Source organism: Mesocricetus auratus, unplaced genomic scaffold, assembly GCF_017639785.1.
Source record: "Mesocricetus auratus isolate SY011 unplaced genomic scaffold, BCM_Maur_2.0 Super-Scaffold_100013, whole genome shotgun sequence".
Classification (NCBI taxonomy): Eukaryota; Metazoa; Chordata; class Mammalia; order Rodentia; family Cricetidae; genus Mesocricetus; species Mesocricetus auratus.
Window position 1 is genome coordinate 41,467,465 of NW_024429196.1, and position 21,382 is coordinate 41,488,846.

General features: G+C 35.8%; 1 protein-coding gene across 4 annotated transcripts in view; it reads right to left on the reverse strand.

Annotated features, from left to right (window-relative positions):
* Positions 1 to 4,643: 4,643 nt before the first annotated feature.
* The window catches only part of Cdk13 (cyclin dependent kinase 13), a 90,081-nt gene continuing 73,342 nt past the window's right edge, over positions 4,644 to 21,382 (reverse strand). The window contains exons 10-15 of one of the 4 annotated variants that reach the window (XM_040755631.1): positions 16,752 to 16,868; positions 15,728 to 15,859; positions 10,654 to 10,701; positions 8,567 to 8,772; positions 6,486 to 6,755; positions 4,644 to 6,060 (exon numbers count right to left, since the gene is read on the reverse strand). In XM_040755631.1, coding sequence (XP_040611565.1) covers positions 5,210 to 6,060; positions 6,486 to 6,755; positions 8,567 to 8,772; positions 10,654 to 10,701; positions 15,728 to 15,859; positions 16,752 to 16,868 — 1,624 coding nt within the window. In that variant the 3' untranslated portion in view covers positions 4,644 to 5,209. Of the gene's footprint in view, positions 6,061 to 6,485; positions 6,936 to 8,566; positions 8,773 to 10,653; positions 10,702 to 15,727; positions 15,860 to 16,751; positions 16,869 to 21,382 lie in introns of all 4 variants that reach the window. The other 3 variants (XM_040755629.1, XM_040755632.1, XM_040755630.1) reach the window with 3 other exon arrangements.

Sequence of the window (21,382 nt, forward strand, 5' to 3'; positions counted from 1 at the left end):
AACCAGATAGAGAATATAAATGGAAAGAGGAAAACTAAAAGAATTACCTTCAAGGAAAGAGCCAGGATTATCAAGTTAGAAATAAAATATCTTTACCTTATTTAGTCAACAGTTAATTCTTGGGACACATTCTAAATAAGACAGCATTACAGCTTATTTTGTTAATGTGTCACTACATGTTGATTAATGCCTGCCTGAGTAAACACAGGTACATAATCTTAAATACCTAGTCAATAGTATATAGTAGTATTAAATTTTTAAATAGATGGCTTAATATTAGATCCTATTAACTGGTGTCCATCATCAGGACAGGGTGGTCTCTTAAAGGAGAAAACCCATATAAATATCACTGTTAAAAAATTGAACCTGATCCTAATAAACATGCCTAATCTATTTGTTTATGCATAAAGACCAAAACCCTAATAAAAGCTAAAGACCTTCATAAAATCAGAAAGGATAAAGCAGTCAACTCAAAGCTTATTAAAAATAATAGCTAAGCATATGGCCATATTTTTATTTTTAAGTGATTTAACTTTTCCTCACTAAAACAAAACTTTATAGACAAACCAGACTGCCAATAAAGTTCATTAGTATTTAAAGAAACACAATTTTAAAAGATAATCACCTGACAAACCAAAGAGCCCTCTCTGCTCTACTCCTAAAGACAACTATATGAAAGTGGAAAGTACTAAGTGTGTCTCAGGTGCTAAGCTTTGTCCAACAACAACCATCCTCTCCGCCTCCCCACAAAAAACATGGCACACTAAATCACAAGTCTTTTCTAGAGTGTTTTGAATATATATAAAAAAAGAAAAGCCTTTAAAGAATAGCCTGAAGTTCTTGTGGAAGTTTATTTAGGGACTATCAAATACAATCTTTCTTTTTCCCTTTCAGTAACAAATGGCTTATACATTAGATTTAACTATGAGACAATATAAAACTCTTGCAAAAGAATACCTATACAACAAACCAATGTGGAGGACTGAGGATGATTCATTTTAATAAAATCAGAACTAGAAAATTCTGATGAGTCAAGAACTACAGTCTGTCCTTTGACTATGCTGAAAATTTTGTTTCTTTACATCTTCAGGTAATCATGCAATAGCTTATTAGTAACTTCTAATAAATAATTCAAGAAAATCATCTGGAGAAGCTCTTTGGTAAATGGCAGGCTTATAAAATGATTTGAATTAATAGAACCATTACAAGATTTACTTGCAAATTGTTTTTAAGACTGATACTAACGCTGCTATGCAAATAGGAGATAACATTTTTAATGATTTGGTCTCAGAATTAATGCATGCAGTCTGTAGAAAATACCCAGGAGCCTTCTAATAACTGCAAGCATGAAATGCATCTGCTAGCAACTTCTAATTTTCTAAATTAGAAAATGGGGCTTTTGTTTCTGGGTTTTGTGTGTGTGTGGGTGTGTGTGTGGGGTTTTTTTTTTGTTTTGTTTTGTTTTGTTTTGAGAATAGTATCTCTGTACCTCTGGCTGGCCTCCAACTCAGTAAGACCAGCCTCAAGTTTTTTGCCTCTGCTTCCCAAGTGTTAGGATACAGACACACATGTGCCATGACCTGACATTACCAAGTTTTTAGGGGTCTTTTTTGGTGTGTGCTGGGAATTAAACCTGGCAGTGTACCTGCTAGGCAAGCATTCACTGAGTCTTAGTCCTAGCCCTTATAAAGTTATTAAATTATTACTAATAATTTAAATTATCAGTCTAATCTAGTACTTATCAATACCAGTAAGAAACTGGTATTGCTTAGGCATAGTAGCAGATACCTTAATACTAATAGTTGGTGGGTAGAGGCAGGAGGATCAGGAGTTCAAAGCTAGTCATAATAACTACATAATGACTTCAAGGCTAGTCAGAGCTATACGAGACTGCAAAGAAAAGGTAATAAAATGAAAAAAAAAAAGCATTTACTGCAAAATTAGATGTGGTGTAGGTGTAGAGGGATCACAATAGCAATCCCAGCTATCAAAAAGAAACCAGGGTAATCCCTCTCTAAGCCTTTCTTTGGCTGTATTGTGGAGATGAATCACTCCATTTTGGGCTATTAGCAGGTCTAGATCAACTTTTAAAGAGCAAAGCCAGCATCCCAAACATGTAGGATGCAAAACCTGCGTTTAAGTTCCACTTCAAACAAACAACCTGGAGTGAGCTCATAGCAAATTCAACAAAACCACCATACTGAAGTGCCAACCATTTCAATTCAGAAGCATATAACCCACACAATATGTGTTTTCCTCAAATTTCACCACTTATAAACTAGCCAGATTCAAATTAAAGTTTGTCTCCTTCACTGAATTTGTAGCTTTGCTTCCTTACAGAGCCTTGTTTTTGCCATTCAAATTTAAATATAAAATTTTACCCAAATTTTCATTTTATAACCACCCAAGCGTAATTTATCCAAACACCTAGTATCTCCATACATGAGAAAACAAGACACTCAGCATCATGGATGTATGATTAAATCTCCATGGCTATGAATGTATCCCAAGAACTAGACGAGCAACTAGCATATGATAGCCACTGGATATGTATTTGCTATCAGAAGTGGAATCAGTTAAACCATCATATTATTTCACATCCTACAAATCACCTTAGTCAATTAACTCTCTAAAATTACTTTAAATTTTCAGTTTTCCAACAGAAGACTTGGGACATATTGATGTCCATTCAAGAAAAATTTATGTCAAGACATATAAACTTCACAAGAAAACTGTTTTTCCAAAGTTGATGTTTTTACGTTCATTTTCTAAATGCAATCTCACTTGAATATAACCTAAATAATCAGTGATTTTCCATCTGTTCTTAATCCAAATTCACTGAACTGTCTTGAAGCATGCATTAACACTTTGCTGATGTATTTCACCATGTTGTAAGACACATTTTTTTTCATGTAACTCCCTGGTTCTGGAATTATCCTGCAATAACTGGCCTCACAGCACTGCAGTATGTTTTTAACTGGCATTCCCTTTTCTTCTACATGCATAAGGTATTGTTATACTGTCTACAGAAATACAGATTGTCACAAGGGATGATTTTAATTTTCTATTTCAAAGCCAACACAATTTCCCTGTCTTCCCAGCCACTCTCCCACATGAATATATATCTGAAATGGTTAATTAGAAAAACTAACCAAACACAGGTCAATTTTATATAAAATATTTAATATTTAAAACACAGGCTATTCATGTCACATAAATAGTTCCAATTTTAGGTTAGCTGCTTATGGTCAGCATAAGTATCATGTGTGACGAATAAGAATAATTTAGATACTGTCACTTATAGTAAAGTCTGAAGGTCTAAGACTCACCATATTAAAATTTCAGAGACTTGAATACTCTATTTTGCTAAATTTCAAAGCATTTCACTTCCTCTAATGTTTTACTAATTTGTTAGTATTCAATATTCAAATAAAAATATTTTTTCTTACGTTAATTTTGTTACACCGACAAAAATAATACCATCAAAAAATAAAATGGTCAACTGAAAACTCATTTTATAGGCATAAAGTGAAAATTACCTTCTTTAAAATATTCTTACTGTTTCCTGAATCATGTTTTTAAATGCTGGGTGACAAATCAGATAAAGGGCATGAGGTTAAACTGGTCTTTCATAACTATTTTTCCTATTTAAGATTCCGATTAAAAATGTAGTAGAACAATTAAAATTGTCAGTTGGCACACTCAATTTCCCAGAGTTTCTAAGTCTATTAGGAGATGCTGGCTATTTACCTTTGGTTCCTTTTCAGAAATATAATTTTGTATATGTGTGTGAATGTAAAACACAGTGAGACTTGACAACATTACAGTTATTCTTTCTTGGTTGATTTTAATAGAAGAAAAAAATGTTAAAACGACCTAGTAGCACTGCTCTAATCTGGCAGAAGTTACAGTAAATTTCACAAAATTGAAAGGAAGAGGGAAGGTCTTTTTTTTTCTGAATTTTCTTTTTGCTTTACTAAATTAAATCTAGGATATATTTCTACTAAAGTTGACTTTAAAAAATTACATAACTTAAAATATGGTGTTTGCCACCCTCCTTCTGTGAACTTTAATACATTTATTACATAACTTGTTATTACATACTTGCTTCAAAAATCCTGTTCTCCAAGTAGAAACTGGGTCAATATGGCAGCCTGAAAGTAAAGAGCACTCTAAAATTCTCATTCAGCTATTATTTTCAACCACGTAAGTGATAAAAAAAAATTTATAGTACTTCCCAGAAGTAACAAAAGGTACTGAGTTCTCCTTTTCTTTTCTCTTACACCCCTACCAAGAGAAGGTGAAACAGTGAAAGTTAACACAGCCAAAAGACAGGCAGAAAAGGACAGTGTGACAGGCAGAGGGAATGGACCTAACAGAACTGGCCAGGTGACTCCTAAAAACTGAGAGCTCCCCGCCTCTTCAACACAATGCAGACTCCCTGTAAAGACAAGTGGGTGTACCGGCTAACTCATCCTCGTCCTTAAGCTTACCAGTTAAGGCACTTACTCAACCCCTCCCACCCAACCCATAGTTTTCATATAAAAACCACTATTTCATTTGAATGAATTTTGCTGGGTTATGGTAACCTGAAAAACAAAACAAAAATAATGTTGACCATTTTTTTATATAAAACTGTTGCATCAAGAGAAAGGTTGTGTTTTATTTTCTGAAATGAGCACAAAGTACACCTTTCACAATAACACTGAAAGCAGGTGCAAAGACTGACAGTGACCTTTGACTAAAGGTAGCTTTGTAAAAAGAAAATACCAAATAAATCAGTGCCCTTTCTGATTGTTGTAAAACTGGAAGGGTGAAGGAAGGGGTTTGTTGTTACATAAAAGTTGGTCCAAACTTACAAAAAAAAAGCACAAGTGTGCATAGTTCAGAAGATCTGCAACAGGGCCACAAAAACATTATGTCCCTAATGTTAGCATCCACTTAAAACTGCAATAATACAAAATAAAACTGTTAACTAAAAATCTGTGACGATGTACAATCAATAGAGCTAGTTTTAAGAACAGCATGAATTTAAGCAAAGGTTTTTTTTGTTTGTTTGTTTTTCACTATTGTATGCAAGACCCTTTTCCACATAAAAATAAAGCTGTTGTTGAATTAATATTATTCAAGTCTCTTGGATTGCTGCCTGAAATTGCAGCTAGAAAAGTCTTTCCAGATAAAAATGATGTGCCTGAGGAAAAACAGATACTCAGTATGGTAACCCTCTACCTCGACCTCTGCCAGCTGATGTGCTAATGTGTCCTCTGTATCCTTGTGAGTATCCAGGTCCTTGGGCAGGAGAAGTCCAGGTCTGCCCATGCATGAGGCTAGGGCCACCTGGATTTTCCTGTAAGTTACCACCATAGTTGTAGTTGTGCATCTTTGCTGGCAAGGGGTGAGTACTCTCTGGCCCTGTGGAAGAGTCGTTGCTGTTTGTGAGGACTGTGATGGGACCATGGCTATATTCAAATCTATGGTCCTTGTCTCCACTAAACAACATGGGACCAGCATTGAGGTAAATGTCTCCATACCCAGCTACTGAACTAGGAAATGACTCGGAAAAGGCAGAAGCTTGAGGTGGACCGCCACTGTGAGATGAAGCAGTACTGTAGTTCTCCAAAGACTGAATATCTGAGTTTCCAATGAAACTACGTGGTTCCAATGGTGCAGCAGCAGAGCTGCTTCCTAGACCATCACTGCTAACATATGGAGCGGCAGGGAAAGAAGATCCAAAGTTGTCCTTATAGTCTGAAGTGGGAGCATACGTGTCTCCTGTGGGATAATCAATACCACCTTCTCTTTTGGGATCATCCTGGGGCTGATGCTGAGCAAGCAGCTGTAAGAGGGCTGCCTTCACTCCAGCATGAGGGTCAGTTAGTGAAGAACTAGTAGTGGGTACATGCTGGTTTTCTGTCCGATAATCCAGGTCCTCATCAGTGACTGGTGGTGGTTCAGGAGGTTCAGGAGGTCGCTGATCAGGAGGCAGAATCCGAGGTCGGTCTGGTTCTGGTGTCAGCTCCAAAATCCTCCTGTCCTGGTGCTGGATGAGGTCATCTTGCCCTTAGTGAAACAAAACCAAGAGAGTCAAAAGCTACTGTGAAAAATGAAATACTCAAAATGAGTGGTCCCGATAATGATAAGACATTCCATCCCTGACAAACATTAAGTACAAAAGGAGACCTCACAAGTGCCCACGTTGCCTACCACCACTTAAACGCAAGGTCACCAAAGAAATACAGTATTTGGGTTTTCAAAGGTACTCCACATGATCATACTTAATGCTTGAGGAGTCTACATGTACAGTATTTGGATCAACCACCCTTTTGTATTCAGAACAAAGGATTATTATAAATTTACCTTAGAAGATATCTACAATATTCATAATGAATAATATCATACTATCACCAATTACCTGAGAACGTCTTTACAAATGTCACTGAACAGTGAACACCATAGATACCAACAACTATTAGCCAACCACTCACCAGATCCCGGAGTGCTAGGTTCTGGAGGTGGCCTAAGTTGCAAAGGAGCTTCATGTCCCGATCCATTTTCTCTCTCTTCTAACATGACATCTTTCTGTTTTGACTGTTGAGCCTTTATTAACTGAGTCAAGAGAACTGCAAATGCACTCTGCACAGCAGCCTGAGCGGCATCAGCTTCCACTTTAGGCTGGATGGTCTGTGAAGGCTGAATTCCTCCCAATGATTTTGAAGACTCCTGTTGTGGTGTTGATGGATCTGTCTGTTTTTCACCTGTTGCCAAAATTCCAGCAGGAAGGTTTATTTTATTTAGCTGCTGTTGAGTCTCAGAGTTTACCTTAATGTTCAACACTTGAACAAAATCAGCCATATTAACACTTGATTTAGATTGTAGTAGGTTTAGAAGAATTGCCAATTCACTGTGGTTTAACGGCTGTCCAGGGCCTGTTATTACTAAAGACAAAATGTATTAATTAGAACTGCCATAATTCATAGATTTCCCAATCCCCACAATGTCTTCATTATACTACATTAAGATTACATTTGAGGAAGAGGGTTCAGAAACAATGTGAAAAGTGCACTTTAGTTTATTTATCATGACTTTCAAAATCTAATGAACATAAATTAAAACTACAATCTATTTTAGGTAACCATCTTTAGGAGTATATATTTCAAAAGAGAAAGAAATCAAGACCACATGTACAGACTTTATCAGGAACTATCACCTTGTGGGTTAAAGTGATAACAACAGTGTCAGGTACTTAGCATTTTGATAGTCTATCCCTCACAACTACTTTATAAGGAGTATCTATTATCAGCCTAAAAGAGTGGATAAATTGCCAAAGGTCCTGTATTATGAAATTTAATACTGAATACAGGCTCTGGATTCTTTATTATACTATACTATACTGCTTCTCAAAAGTGAAGTTAACTTTGTAGAAATTAAAACTATTTTATAGACCATGAGAAAAATCCCTATTCAAATTACTTTAAAAAAAAAAAAAGTTAAGACAGCCAGGTGTTGGTGGTGCACGTCTTTAATCCCAGCACTCAGGAGGCAGAGGCAGGCAGATCTCTGAGTTCGAGGCCAGCCTGGTCTACAGAGGGAGTTCCAGGACAGCCTCCAAAACAATACAGAGAAACTCTGTCTCGAAAAAGACATTTTGGGTTAGAAAGGCCTAAACACCATATTGTACATTAACTTAATATCAGTAAGACACATCAAGTTAATTTTCTCTGCCGAATATTCGGTCTAGAACTGACAGATTCCTGGGTTCTTGAGGGAAACCAGATTTCATGTTTTAAAAGCTGTCAACTAGCCAAGCATGGTGGCACACATCTTTAACCTAGCCATTGGCATGCAGAAATTGGTTACAAAGAAAGTACCTTGACATCCACAGCTACACAATGAAACCCTACCAATAAATAAATAGGTAAAAATGAATGAAATAACTGGGTATAAAGTATTCTTTTAAATAGGAGGTTCCAATCTTTTAAAATTAAGATTATTAGTAAGGATGATGTAAAGACATAAATCAATGGGATAAAGAACTTTTACTTCTGTCTTCATTGATTTCTATGCCTTAAACATCCATAAAAACTACTGAGCCAGGTGGTGGTAACACAAGCCTTTAATCCCAGTACTTGAGAGGCAGAGACAGGCATATCTCTTGAGTTCAAGGCCAGCCTTGTCTAGAGAGTGAGTTCCAGGACAAGCCACAAAGCTACAGAAAAACACTGCCCTAAAAAACATGAATACTGAATGAATGAATGAATGAATGAATGAATGAATGAATGCTGAGCCTCACAGACTAGTGTTAATGAAAGGCATACTGACTCCTGAACTACGGAAACAGGGAAAAAGAAATCTGACCAATCATTAACAAATACATGACTTGAGACTGCTTAACACTGTAGTCTGAGGGGCAATGAAACTTTTGTGCTGGCACAAACAAAAGAGTAATGCCAAGTTCACCAAAGAAGCCTCGACGCTCACCTTTCTGCCATAATAGATCTTAGCAGTATAACTTCAACACAGGCCATAAAGCAATGTGAACCAAATAAGCCACAGAAACATTACTGACCAGGTGCTATACTTGAGTTGCTTTGAGATTTCAATTGTGCAGATGGCAGCACACCCTGGGGTGTATTAGTTCTGCTGTCATCTAAGCCCAGAGACAGGTCCTTTCTGGGGGCTTTGATTGTGGAAAGATCATCAGTCATGCCCATCTGCTTCTGTCTCCTTCGCTTTTTACTCCATAATTCATGACAATCTTGCCACAAAGGAAGACTGAAAAAGACAGATGAATACTAAATCACAAATGTCATAACAACACATGCTGATATTACAATATACCACTAAAACCATTCTCCTTCTGTAAACCATTCTGGAAGACTACATACATACATACATACATACATACATACATACATACATACATACATACATACATACACACACACACATACATTTAGTAAAATTCCATCACACTTCAGGGTTTTAACTTTAGTAATAGTCTAACTTTTTTTATTTATTTGTCCTAATTTTTTGTTTAAAAAATTAATCATGCAAATAATGTGTTTAAGTATATCCCACATTCCCTCCCCTCAAGTTCTTTCCCTATCTCCCCTAAACCTCTAGTGTCTTTTTCTCTCTCAAAACTCACTAAGTCTTAGTGATACCAGTATGTGCACGGATAAAGGACTATCTGCTGGAACCGGGATAAACTCTAAAGGGGCCACAGTTCTGAAGAAAAAGGTGACTCTCCCTTTTACAGCAGCCATTAATTGCCAATATCTCCTCATCGAGAGTGGCCTTCATGACCCACTCCCCCCCTCCACACTGGGATTCTGTCTGATTTGATCCCCTGTGGGTCTAATGCATACAGTCACAGCTGCTGTGCATGCATACACACAAGTGCCCTATTGTAGAATAATCAATAAATAATTTCATCAAAATTATTAAGAATACATACTAATAAAATCTGGCTGTTATCCTTCATACAACCTTTTATAACCATTCTAACAGCACACTGTACACTGAAAAGGATTTGAAAAAGGATGCAGAAACACGCTATTTGGAGAAGCCAGACATAAAAAGGAGAGTAAAAGCTACAACATAAGATTCCTACAAAACTTCTTAGTAAACTCTTTTCACTTTTTAATCACATAATTACTACTATTACCAATTGCTTTTGAAATAAACTGATTTTACAGATGAGTCTCAAGAATAGGTAATCCAGACACAAAGAGGGCTCATTACTCATCTACAGAGCTCCATGTGATTAGTAACTACCAAAATTACTCCTAATTCTAGAATATTTTTTCATAATATAATTCTATAACACTGATCACTAGAAAATAACTTCTTCTTAAAGAAAGACAAAATACTTGATAAACAAATGTTTTCTTCTTACCCCAGTTATAAAGCCCATGGAGACTTACTATTACTTTTCTCTAGCTTAAAGGTGAGAAAACTATGGCTTGGAAAGGTTAATTAACTTGCCCAGAATATCTACATTCTTTTAAGCAATGCCATTTGTGGTATATACCTGCTGTTCTCAACTTGATGTTTACCTCAAGAGGTATATATAAGCTCTTCCCAAGAGTGTACCTGAGGTTGTTTAAGGGACTTCATTTCCACATATACTCTTTTCAAAGATTGACCTAGAAGAATGCCCTGGATGCTCAAGTAAATTCTTCCACAATTACTCTCATATTATAAAATAAAGGCATATGCAACAGAATGGTTGAATCTTAGCAATATAATATTAAAAATGTCATTTCCACAGGATTACAAAACAGCATGACACCTTTGTATAAAATGAAAAACAACTACATTTTTAAATGTAATTTTTTATGAATACATACAGATGGCAACAGAAAGTATATACAAGAATAAGGAAACAGGAATGATGGTCACCTCAGGAAGAAGAGGGCAAGGGAACACGTGGGTAGGAGGAGGGGTTATGATATGATTAAAGTGGGTTATTCTCAAGGTTCTAGTTTTTGCTTGGTAGGCTCATGGCTGCTTATTAACATTTAAAATAACTAATTAAAGTAACTAAAATAAATAAAAGAGAGCCATGCATGGACCAATGATGAGTGACACAAGAATCATGATTAAACCAAGTCTGTGCACCTGAGGTCTGAAAACAAAACGAAGGCATACCTCTCAGCCATCTTACTATGGTGCATTGCCTCAGCGTGCAAAAACCTCCTGGATAACAAACAAAGGGACAATTGGAAAGGTTGACACTGGGAAGCTTTAAGGCATCAAAAACCCTCTAAAAGACTTTCCTTTCTGGGAATGGGTTTGTGCTTTATGATGTGGGCGTTAGCCTCTGTTGGGATGCTGATTTCAAATATACTGTAGTACTACAGATAAGGGTAAATAAAATCATTACACCTCCTCCATTGTGACAGCCAAGAAATACAATATTCTTGTGGAAAAGCAAAGAAATCCAGGAAAAGAATTTGTTTGTTCACTCCCACAATTTAAAGAGACTCGTTATGAATTACCTTAACACTAATCTCTATGAAATATAAACATAACCTTACACTAATCTAAAATGGCAGATTAATGACACTGATTCTCTAAACAAATCAGGCATGCTCTCCACATAACCAAAAGTATGTGCTTCCTTGAAGGTTCAAATGCTGGCTCCGCCACTTATTTGCTATCTTGTCAGACAAGTTGCTGGACCTATGTATCTCAGTTTTTCTTTTAAAATGAGATCCCACCTGGGGACAGAATACGTTAATGTCTATCAAGGGCATCCTTAGACAAAGCCTCTCACACAGTATGCACTATATTTGTGACTGATATCACTGATCATCATTCAGTTGTCTAAAAGTTATTATCAAGACATATCATGAATTATTTATTTTAATTATAGATGGTCATATTGTCCAAGTGTTTAATGCTTTTTATACTGTTAATAAGGTATGGATCAGCAGCCATCTATGTACTTTTTAGTTACACAGTTATATATACCTTTTTTGTTTTATTTTTTCATTATTCATTTGTTTTTTGAGACAAGGTTTCTCTGTGTAAACAGCTCCAGCTGGGTGGAACTCACTTTGTAGACCAGGTTGGTCTCAAATTAGAGATCCACCTGCCTATGCCTCCTGATGGCTGGGATTAAAAGGTGTATGCCATCAATGCCTACCATATAAACTTTTTAAACTTACAACGACATGAGAAAAGTTGACACAGCATCTACTAGAAATTAGTGGAATGTGGTGATCAAAAATAACAAAGAAGCCATACTAGCTAGACATAGAAGCCAGGCATACCCCTTTAATCTCATGACTCAGGATTAAGAGGTAAATGTATCTCTGTTAGTTCAAGGCCACACTGACTGACTACATGAAACTAATCCAGTCCTAAAAGACAGCTTACACAAAAGTGATCCCAGCACTAGGAACTTGGAGACAGGAGGATATGGTGGGTGGAAAAAGGAACATGAGGAGGAGACAGGAATTCAGAGACGTTTGCCTCTGAGGATTCCTGAGGACAGGATTGCCATTTCGGCTAGATGGAGGTAATATTTACTGGCTTGGCTGCTTTGCTTCTCTGACCTTCAGTTTGAAGCCTGAACCCCAATGTATGTCTCTGGACTTTCCTGTTACAGTGAAATTATTTCCTATTTAATACCTTTATTGATTTACTTTTTAAAGAAATAATCAAAATTTCACTATTGTTTTAAAAAGTTAGCTATGTACCCTTATTTTTCAAAGGCATACTATCCCTACCTACTTCATAGTTTTTCTCATATATTATAAAAGAGGTTGTGACATGTTGTTTACATAACTTTATTTAAACACAGAATCAGTGCAATTAAAACCTTGGCCTGACTGCTTCAGAATAACCATCAAGTATACTGCTATCTTTACTTTTTGATAGAATACCTATCAAAAGCTATCTTTCCTTTTTTGTTTTGTTTTGTTTTTTGACTTTTCAAGACAAAGTTTCTCTGTATTGTTTTGGAGCCTGTCATTTAACTAGCTCTGTAGACCAGGCTGGCCACGAACTCACAAAGATCCACCTGCCTCTGCCTCACAAGTGCTGAGAGCGCCACCAAAGCCCAGATTTCTTTTTAATAGAAAAGTACTGTAAAGTGCATTCTTATAAAAAAAAAAAAGTAAGTTTGAGGTACTGGGTCTTGTTTGACAAGAATTAAGAGTTTGTAACAAAACAAACACCAATAGTACATGACAAAGAACTTATACTGATAGAGTCAGTTAAAAAATTAATAACAAATGTCTAAATAAGCTTTCAGGTCACATGATTTCCTCACTGTCAAGGGATGATCTTCCTTCCTTCCCCTCTCTCTTTCTTGTGTGTGTGTGTGTGTGTGTGTGTGTGTGTGTTTACTTGCAAGTAAATCTGTGCAACATATGTGTACTTGCTATCCACAAGAGTCAGAAGAGGGCACTGTATCCCCTGGACCTTGAGTTTCAATGATAGTGAGCCATCTGGGTGCTGGAAACCAAACTCAGGTCCTCTGCAAAGAATGACCTTAACCACTGAGCAATTGCTCCAGCCCATGAGCTCATTTAAAAAAAAATAACAAAAAACTTTGTTTTGTTTCTTTTGAGACACACCACCCTGGCTGTCCTGGAACTCGTTCTGTAGAACAAGATGAGCTCAAATGAACAGAAATCCACCTGCTTCTGCTTCCTGGGTACTGGGACTAAAGGCACGTGCCATCACCACCACCAGTGATTAAAAAAATTTTTTTTGATACTTATTGTAGAAAGAGTTCAAAGACAGTGATATAGGTGTGCACACCTCCTTTCAGTGACTGATTACTTGCAAGGGCACTCATGAAAATAAAAAGAAAATTATAATTAATGTGGAACCACATCTCAGTCTACAGTAAATAGCACCAATTCAGAGATATGTGAATTACTGAATTACTTACAGGAAAAGAGCTCAGCTCCATCGCTTTTTTTGTTTGTTTGTTTGTTTGGTTGGTTGGTATGGTTTGGTTTTCTGAGATAAGGTTTCTCTGTGTAGCTTTGGAGCCTGTCCTGGAAGTCACTCTATGTAGACCAGGCTAGTTTTGAACTCACAGAGATCCACCTGCCTATGCCTCCCCAGTGCTGGGATTAAAGGCATGCGTTACCACCGCCCAGCTTCAATCACTTCTAACAGACTGCATTTCTAACAGTTTTAAAACACTGAAATGTTTACTACTAATACAACGCCAAATATCACATAATAATATTCATATGTGGTACATTATTATAAGAAATGTTTTACAATTAGTCCATTTATATACATAGACTTGTTTTAAATGAATGTGATGCCATAATTAATATATTAGTTACATTAGAATAAAAGTATAAGAAATAATGGAAGTTCAAGGTCAAAACAGAACACTGTCCAAATGCTGAACATTTTCTAAGTGACTATTCATTCATACAATCTGAAAGGCCTCAATATATAGACCCCAACGGATACATTTAGAAGACTAATGTAACTGCAATACTTAAAAATGTTAATTGAAAATTCACTATTACATGTTTTGCAACTTGTAAACTTGGTTTTAGAAGCTTATCAAATCCAAATAAGCTTAATACAGGTTTTTTTGTTTTGAACTCATCTGTTTTCTTTTTATTCTGATTTAAAGCAAAATGTAGGTCCTGGTTTGGATTTTATTTGTGAAATAACTCCTTTCTCAAATGTTACTACATATTACACAAATAGTTGTGGTGACTTGGCAGACATATCATATCCACCAGGCTCACTCAACATTAGTGATTGCTTTTTCAGACAATGAATAAGTTTGTCTTTAAACTGGAACCATAAATTAATAAATAAGTTGATAATAAGAAATCGTAGCTTGATACAGTTTTATTAGAATCCTTTAATGTGTATTAAGTTATTAGAATTGCACTACCAATACTGGAACAAAATCATATTATATTCCTGTTGAAGTACTCTATCAGGAAACAAATGTTACCTTGTAGATACTATTCTTGAACTAAAAAATATTAATCTAATCTTGATTACAGAGACACAATCAAATCCAGATTGTGGAATTTTTACCAAACAGTTCCCGTAGGCTCGTTAGGTGGGGTGGTAAACACATATAATTCCAGCACTCAAAAGGCATAGACAGGAGGATTTTGAGTTCAAGATCAGCCTGTACTACACAACTAAACACTGAGTGAAAAAAAATTAAAATTAAAAAAAAGTAAAAAATAAAAACAGAAAACCTAGTGAATGACTAGGTCCTTCTGCATGTCAGATGATAGTTACTTTTTAACTTTCAAACTATTCCATGTGCCATTTATATATAGTTCAATAAAAAATCTTAATGAAGCTTATCATGGCAAGCCCTGTGGAAATAAACACCATATAACTGGTAAGTGGAAGAGCCAGGATTTGAACTCTAAAACCCATGCCTATTCATTTAAAATATACAAAATTATTTTATTAGAAACAGGCAAGCTTTTAATGTTGCTGATCATGTTAACAATTACCAAGGATTACCTACAAAACTTTAGACCCTATCATGGAGAGGTAAATGGATTGCCTTCTTCCCAACCAATCCTACACAAAATACAGAAGCTATAAGAAGTCTCAAGAAACTAGCTATGCCAATTCCCCAAACTATGCATTTTTTCTCCATGATCTGTCTCATTGCAAACATGCTTCTGATACTAACATTCTTTTAGGTAATGATAAGGATTTTCTATTCTATAGGATATATCACAGAGTATTTTCAGAGCTTCTGTTTCTTATTAAACTGACTTCAGTTTAAGAGCTGGCACCACCCTTTACCATATTTGTATTCTTGGGCAAGTTTTTTAACCTCTTCGAGCCTGCTTCCTCCTCTGTTAAGCAGTGGTAATAATAATAATAATACCTACCTTAGAGGGTTATAAAAATTAAGCTTAGCAAAGTTTTGGCTAAAGCAGGACCACTCTCAGAAGCTAAAGTCCTGGTGGATGTACTCCACCACAGTGGGGTTCTTATTCTTAGAGGTGAAACATAACACTATCCTACACCAGCTAAAGAAATGTTAAGAGCTGTTTTTGCTGTTCTATGGTAAAGTCAACAATAAACAAACACTTGCATTCTTGATGTGCAAATCATATACTTTTCTGATGTTATACCTAACTTAGCTTAAGCATGGAATATCTTCTGATCACGACAACTAATTAACAAAGTTTTCAATGCTGTCCAGATTCTGCAAAAATAAAATCTAAAATATGAGACAGTCACTTACTCTGGTGGAGGCATTTTGGAGGGTTCCACATCTCGTAGAAACTCACACTGAAGAGCCTGCTCAGCAGTGCACCGCTTACTGGGATCCAAGGCAAGCATGTAATCAAATAAGTCGAGCGCAGCTGCAGGGATACTAGCACCAGAGGACACAAAAGTCAAGCACAGTCTTCACACAGGTCTGTGCTCCTGTGAGCACTCATTTTAAAGAAAAGTACTTGGTATCAAATTTGAAAATTAATTTAAAATTGTATTTTAAATACTAACTGTCTTACTCTGATTACCTACAGTTTTAAAATCCTCGTTACTTTAATAAATTCTTATTATAATTTGTAGAATATCGTGAACAAATAGGTAATTGCAGGTGATGAATATTTAAAAGCTAATTTAGTAATCAGTTGAAGTATTAATGAAATATTGGTTAAATAGTGTTTGCACTACTCTATGCAAGTAACAATTTCCTATTCAAAAACTATTGTTGTTTATACAATTCTGAACTGTCTAGCAAACAGCATCTTTTATTACTCTATGAGCAATCCACTATCATGAATTAAAAACTGTATAGGCTCCTAAAATAAAAATCTAAGCTGAATACTGTTCAAAAACTTTACAGCCCAATTATTAAAGTTTTTTCCACGTAAACAAATAAAGCCTTATGGCCCAGTTACTGACTATGAGATGAAAGGCCCTTTACAAGCAGAAAAAGGAAACACACAAGAAAAAGACCTAGAAGACGAGCTGCAATGTGTCTAGTTTCAAGTCATAATGACATTTAGAATTCTTATGAAATGACTTTCTGAATTGTGTGTGCTAAGTTACACCCATATTCTCAGCACCTGTGAGGCAGTCAAAAATCAAGAATTTAAGGTCATCCTCAGCTGCATATCGAATTCAAGGTCAGCTTCTGAAACTGCCTCAAAAATCAACAAAAGATAAAACCAAGTTAAAAAAAAAACACTTAAACCTCAAAAAGTGACTTCAAAATAAACAATCAATGCAATATGGATATTTAAGCATCCCTTTCTTACAAAACAAATTCTTCTCTTAACTTTCGACGATATTGCTTCTTTGGTTTCATGGTGTTGAAATATGGCAGTTTGATTACATCAGGCCACACTGCAGGACAAGGACTCCCACATATACGGCTAAAGAATAAAAAAAAAAAAAAAAGAAAAGAAAAAGGAATTCTATCATTACAAACTACATATAAAAACTAATACAATTATTAGAAAAATCAAATAGTTTTTATGGATACAAAAACCTTGATACAACATATTATGAGTTTAAATACTTTAGTCTTTACAATTTAATTTGAAAATCCCCAAATTTTCCACAAATACATTTAATCTACTAAAGGACCTTCCTATTAAATAAAATCTTAAAATAGGTAAAGTTTAGAATATATTGCCTATGTGTTACAAGAAAGTAAATTTAGTATATGTCTCACTCTGGTTTGGGGGTTTTGGCGTGGTCTTCTCTCTTCTCTCATAAACCTAAGGCAGCTGGGTATTAGCAACAGAAACAGGCTCCCTTCCCAACCCCGACAACTAGTCATCTTGAAATACACAGTTCTTCAGTTTCAGCAGTGCTACCTGTCACGGGTATTTATATATTTTAATTGCTCTACTCTTCGACTGTCTTGAAATTCTTCAATAGTTTGGTACATACATACAGGTAATCATACTGGGGAAAAAGGCTTTAATATATAAAATCACAAGAATGTATGTATATCATTAGGAAAACTGTCAGTAAGTCTTAACATGTTAAGAAAAACGGTGGGTCCATCATCACTGCAATCATTAATGCCTTATTTTTTGTCTAGTCTCCTCTGCTTAAAAACCAATTTTCAAAACCTCCTCAAACTATCTTAAGACATGTTTGACTCCTAGAGAATAGGCTCTGACAGGATCCCAAAAGAGCACAGTCTCAGTCATATGAAGCTCATCCCCCTCTCAGAATACTCTTTCATTTTTCCCTCGATTCTAAGCAGCTACACCCTTATCATCACAGTGTACCGGAAAAGGCCTTCTCTTCCAAAGGCCATGCAGAATGGGAATTCCCCCACATGCTATCTATTCAATTCTTTAACACTGGTGTCATCCTTTGTGTTCTGATTATATATATGCCTAGCACATTAATAATATAGAATGTATGGAATAGAGAAATGAAGGGCACTTTCAACTGCCGATATCAAAGAAAATTTAACTGAGAGAAAAGATGAAGACTTTTGGTCATAATTCCAAGGATAAAACACAGCCAGATGGGAGAGAGTAAGAGAAATAGTTACAGGCAGAGAAACACCTGCCTATTAACACTCACATGAACATAGGCTGAAGAGTTTCAACTGTTTTCATATATGCACTGTTGGAAAGTAAGTACTAAAGCAGCACACAAGACATGAGAATCTTGATGTTCTAAACTTAAAAGCTTTTCATTTTTCTATCCTGGCAACAATTTATTTCCCTCAGTTTTATGTATATTTTGCAATAAGACCTGTGTTTCCTATTGACAGCTTCATTTTTTTTCCTTTTTGGATCTTTTTAGCCCACTGTATGTATTGCTTTTTCTAAGGAATTAATCTGGAAATAGGGAAAGGTAAAAATTGAAGCTTTACAGATTACACACACACACACACACACACACACACACACACACACACACACACACACAGGTGGAGACTTAGCTCTTCAGCACTGGCTGGCCTGGAACTTGAGTAGATGAGACAGTCTGTACTCAAGAGATCATATCTACCTGCCTCTGCCTCTCAAGTGCTAGGATTCAGGTGTGTACCACCCACCACAGCTGGCTCAGTGAATGTCTTAACAGTAGATACCTGGGATTTTTTGTCAATGGTTGCGAATATATTTTGATGTGTATTTTGTGTTTCTCAAACCAAAATCCATCAGCTTTCCAAAGAGTAAATTCAAAGCATTCCTATTAAAACTAGAGATTAAAAATGCCTTATAATGTGCCATCATGAGCATTTTAGCAGTTTGAGAATTGCTAAAAATGTAGCGTGTGTGCACGCACACGCATGCTATATCTCTTTTGGTTTTCATCTTTGTGGATCTTAAAATTTTAGTTTGTCAGTCTGAATTTTAGAAGCTCCACAGTTCTCATTACCTGTATTTCTTTCCCTTGAATTATTAATGTCACAAATTACATTAACAAAGTTTCTAACATGCATTCATTCTTACATTCAAAGGAAGATTATTACTCAAGCTTAATAAAGGGACTATAACATTTTAACATGGCTTGTTTTCCTCTTGTTATTTTTAATGTTTTGAAAAAGTATTCTCAAAAGTGAGGTCCAGGTGCTAGAAAAACAGCATGTCGTTTAAGATTAAAGGTGTGCGCCAGTATACCCAAATTGGGAGATTTATTTCCAAGCAATGTAGTCTTAAAATTTGCACTCATAAAACAAGTGTGAACCTTGGCCGGGCATTGGTGACTCATGCCTTTAATCCAAGTACGTGGGAGGTAGAGGCAGGCAGATCTCTGTGAGTTTGATGCCATTTTGGTCTACAAGAGCCAGGATAGGCGCCAAAGCTACACAGAGAAACCCAGTCTTGAAAAACAAAAAAACAAACAAAAAGTGTGAACCTTTAGCAGACATGGTGGCACATGCCTTTAATTCCAGCACTTGGGAGGCAGAGGCAGGGGAGTCTGAGTTCAAGGCCAGCTTGGCTAGCAGAGTTCTAGGATAACCAGAGCTACATAGTGAGACCCAGTCTCAACCACAAAATAAAAATTGTGAACCTTAGTCTATGTTCACACAGAAACAAATTGTGTTCCCATTCACCCCATTTTGCTGCCACCAGTAAGTATTTTCCATCCTTTTTCATCATTTCTATCTCTAGTGCAGACCTACCATCTGCCTAAAATACTATATATAAAGTATCTGTATATTATGTTTTATTTGTTTTTAATTTACTATTATTACAGGTTGAAACTAGGATGTACTGCCTGTTGGGCAAGTGTCCTACCACTGCGCTACATCCCCAGCTTAACTTTCTTGAACAAAGCAAATTATAAATAAATCAGTCATTGCAGGGTAAGTCTTTAAAGCAGATTTTTATTAGTATTTCCACTTCATCAGTTTTTCATATTTAGTTTGATCATCAACACTTCAGCACATACCTCAGATTCTGACTGAAGAAATAATCACACATCACTGTAGATAAGGTGAGACAAGGAGTTCATTCCCTATATCTCTAGGCATGTTATAGTATATTCTATAACTGTTATATTCTAACTGTGAAGAGCCAAATTCACAGTTCACACAACTCACTTACATCACAGTCAAAGGGCTGGTATCTGACCTCGAGTCAACTGGACTCGTCCACACCCTTTCAGTACACTTTTGCTGTCTGATACACTCACACTTCTAAGGAAGATGTTTTATTTCCTTAAACATTTTTGTAATGTTATAGAATCAAATCTTGAACAGCTTTTTATAAATATTTAACATCAGAATCAACACACATGTACACAAACCCACTTACTTAAAAATAATAAAAATAAACATAACAGCAAAGTTTTAAAAAAAGGACAAACTGCTATTTTTAAAAGTCTGTTAAAGCATACTAATCAAAAATAAGTATGCCTATTTTATTTTGATTAAAAATAAATACAAAGAAGCATTAAGAAAATGTCTTTAGAAATACTTCCAAGAATATACCACTAATATGGCCAGGTCTGGTTCTTCAAAGTAATACTTTGATAGTACTATTTTATATATTTAGGGCTTTCTTTTTATTTATTTATTTATTTTAGGTATTTGAATGTTCTATCTGAATGTACACCTTTATGCCAGAAGAGGGCATCAGATCCTATCACAGGTGGCTGTAAGACACCATGCGGTTGCTGGGAATTGAACGCAGGCTCTGGAAGAGTAGCCAGTGCTTTTAACTGCTGAACCATCTCTCCAGCCATGTTTAGGGCTTTCTAATGTGTTTTTAGGATTTTTATTTTGTGAATTACATGATCTCAATAGTTTTTATTTTCTTTATATCTGAGGTAATTTTCTCTATCAAAGTCTTCATTTCCCTGCCTTTCTTTTCACACTAACTTATAAGATTAATTTATATAGTGCTTATGTGTAAATAATCTCAAAATGCAATCTTGGGTTTATACATAAAGTTCTACATTTTTCTGTATTTTAGCTCATTAAGTATGTGTTAGTCCCTGGTTTTATTTTGCTGGCCAGTTTGTCCCATGAATGCTCACTTCAGTAGTTTCCATTTTCTTATACAACACAGTCATTGAGTTGCTTAACCATTGGGATATGTCCTGAGAACAGTATTACTAGATGATTCTGTCATCACATGAACATCAGAGGGTGTCTTAAAGGAATCTAGTTGGTAAGGTCCTCACTTGATGTGCCTTCTTAGTACAATCAAAACAGGCAGTATATAAGGCTGTAACCAATAATATGGCATACTGTTTTCAAATAAACTCATTTTTTAAGTTCAAGTACACATGAGAATAACAATAAAGAATACAATACAGTAAATAAGCTAGTACCATGGCAATTTATTATCACTAATGAGTATTGTGTACTTGGTTGTGGTAGTTTGAATGTCATTAGTCCCCATAAATCCATAGGGAATGGCACTATTAGGACATGTGGTCTTATTGAAGTGGGTGTGGTCTGTTG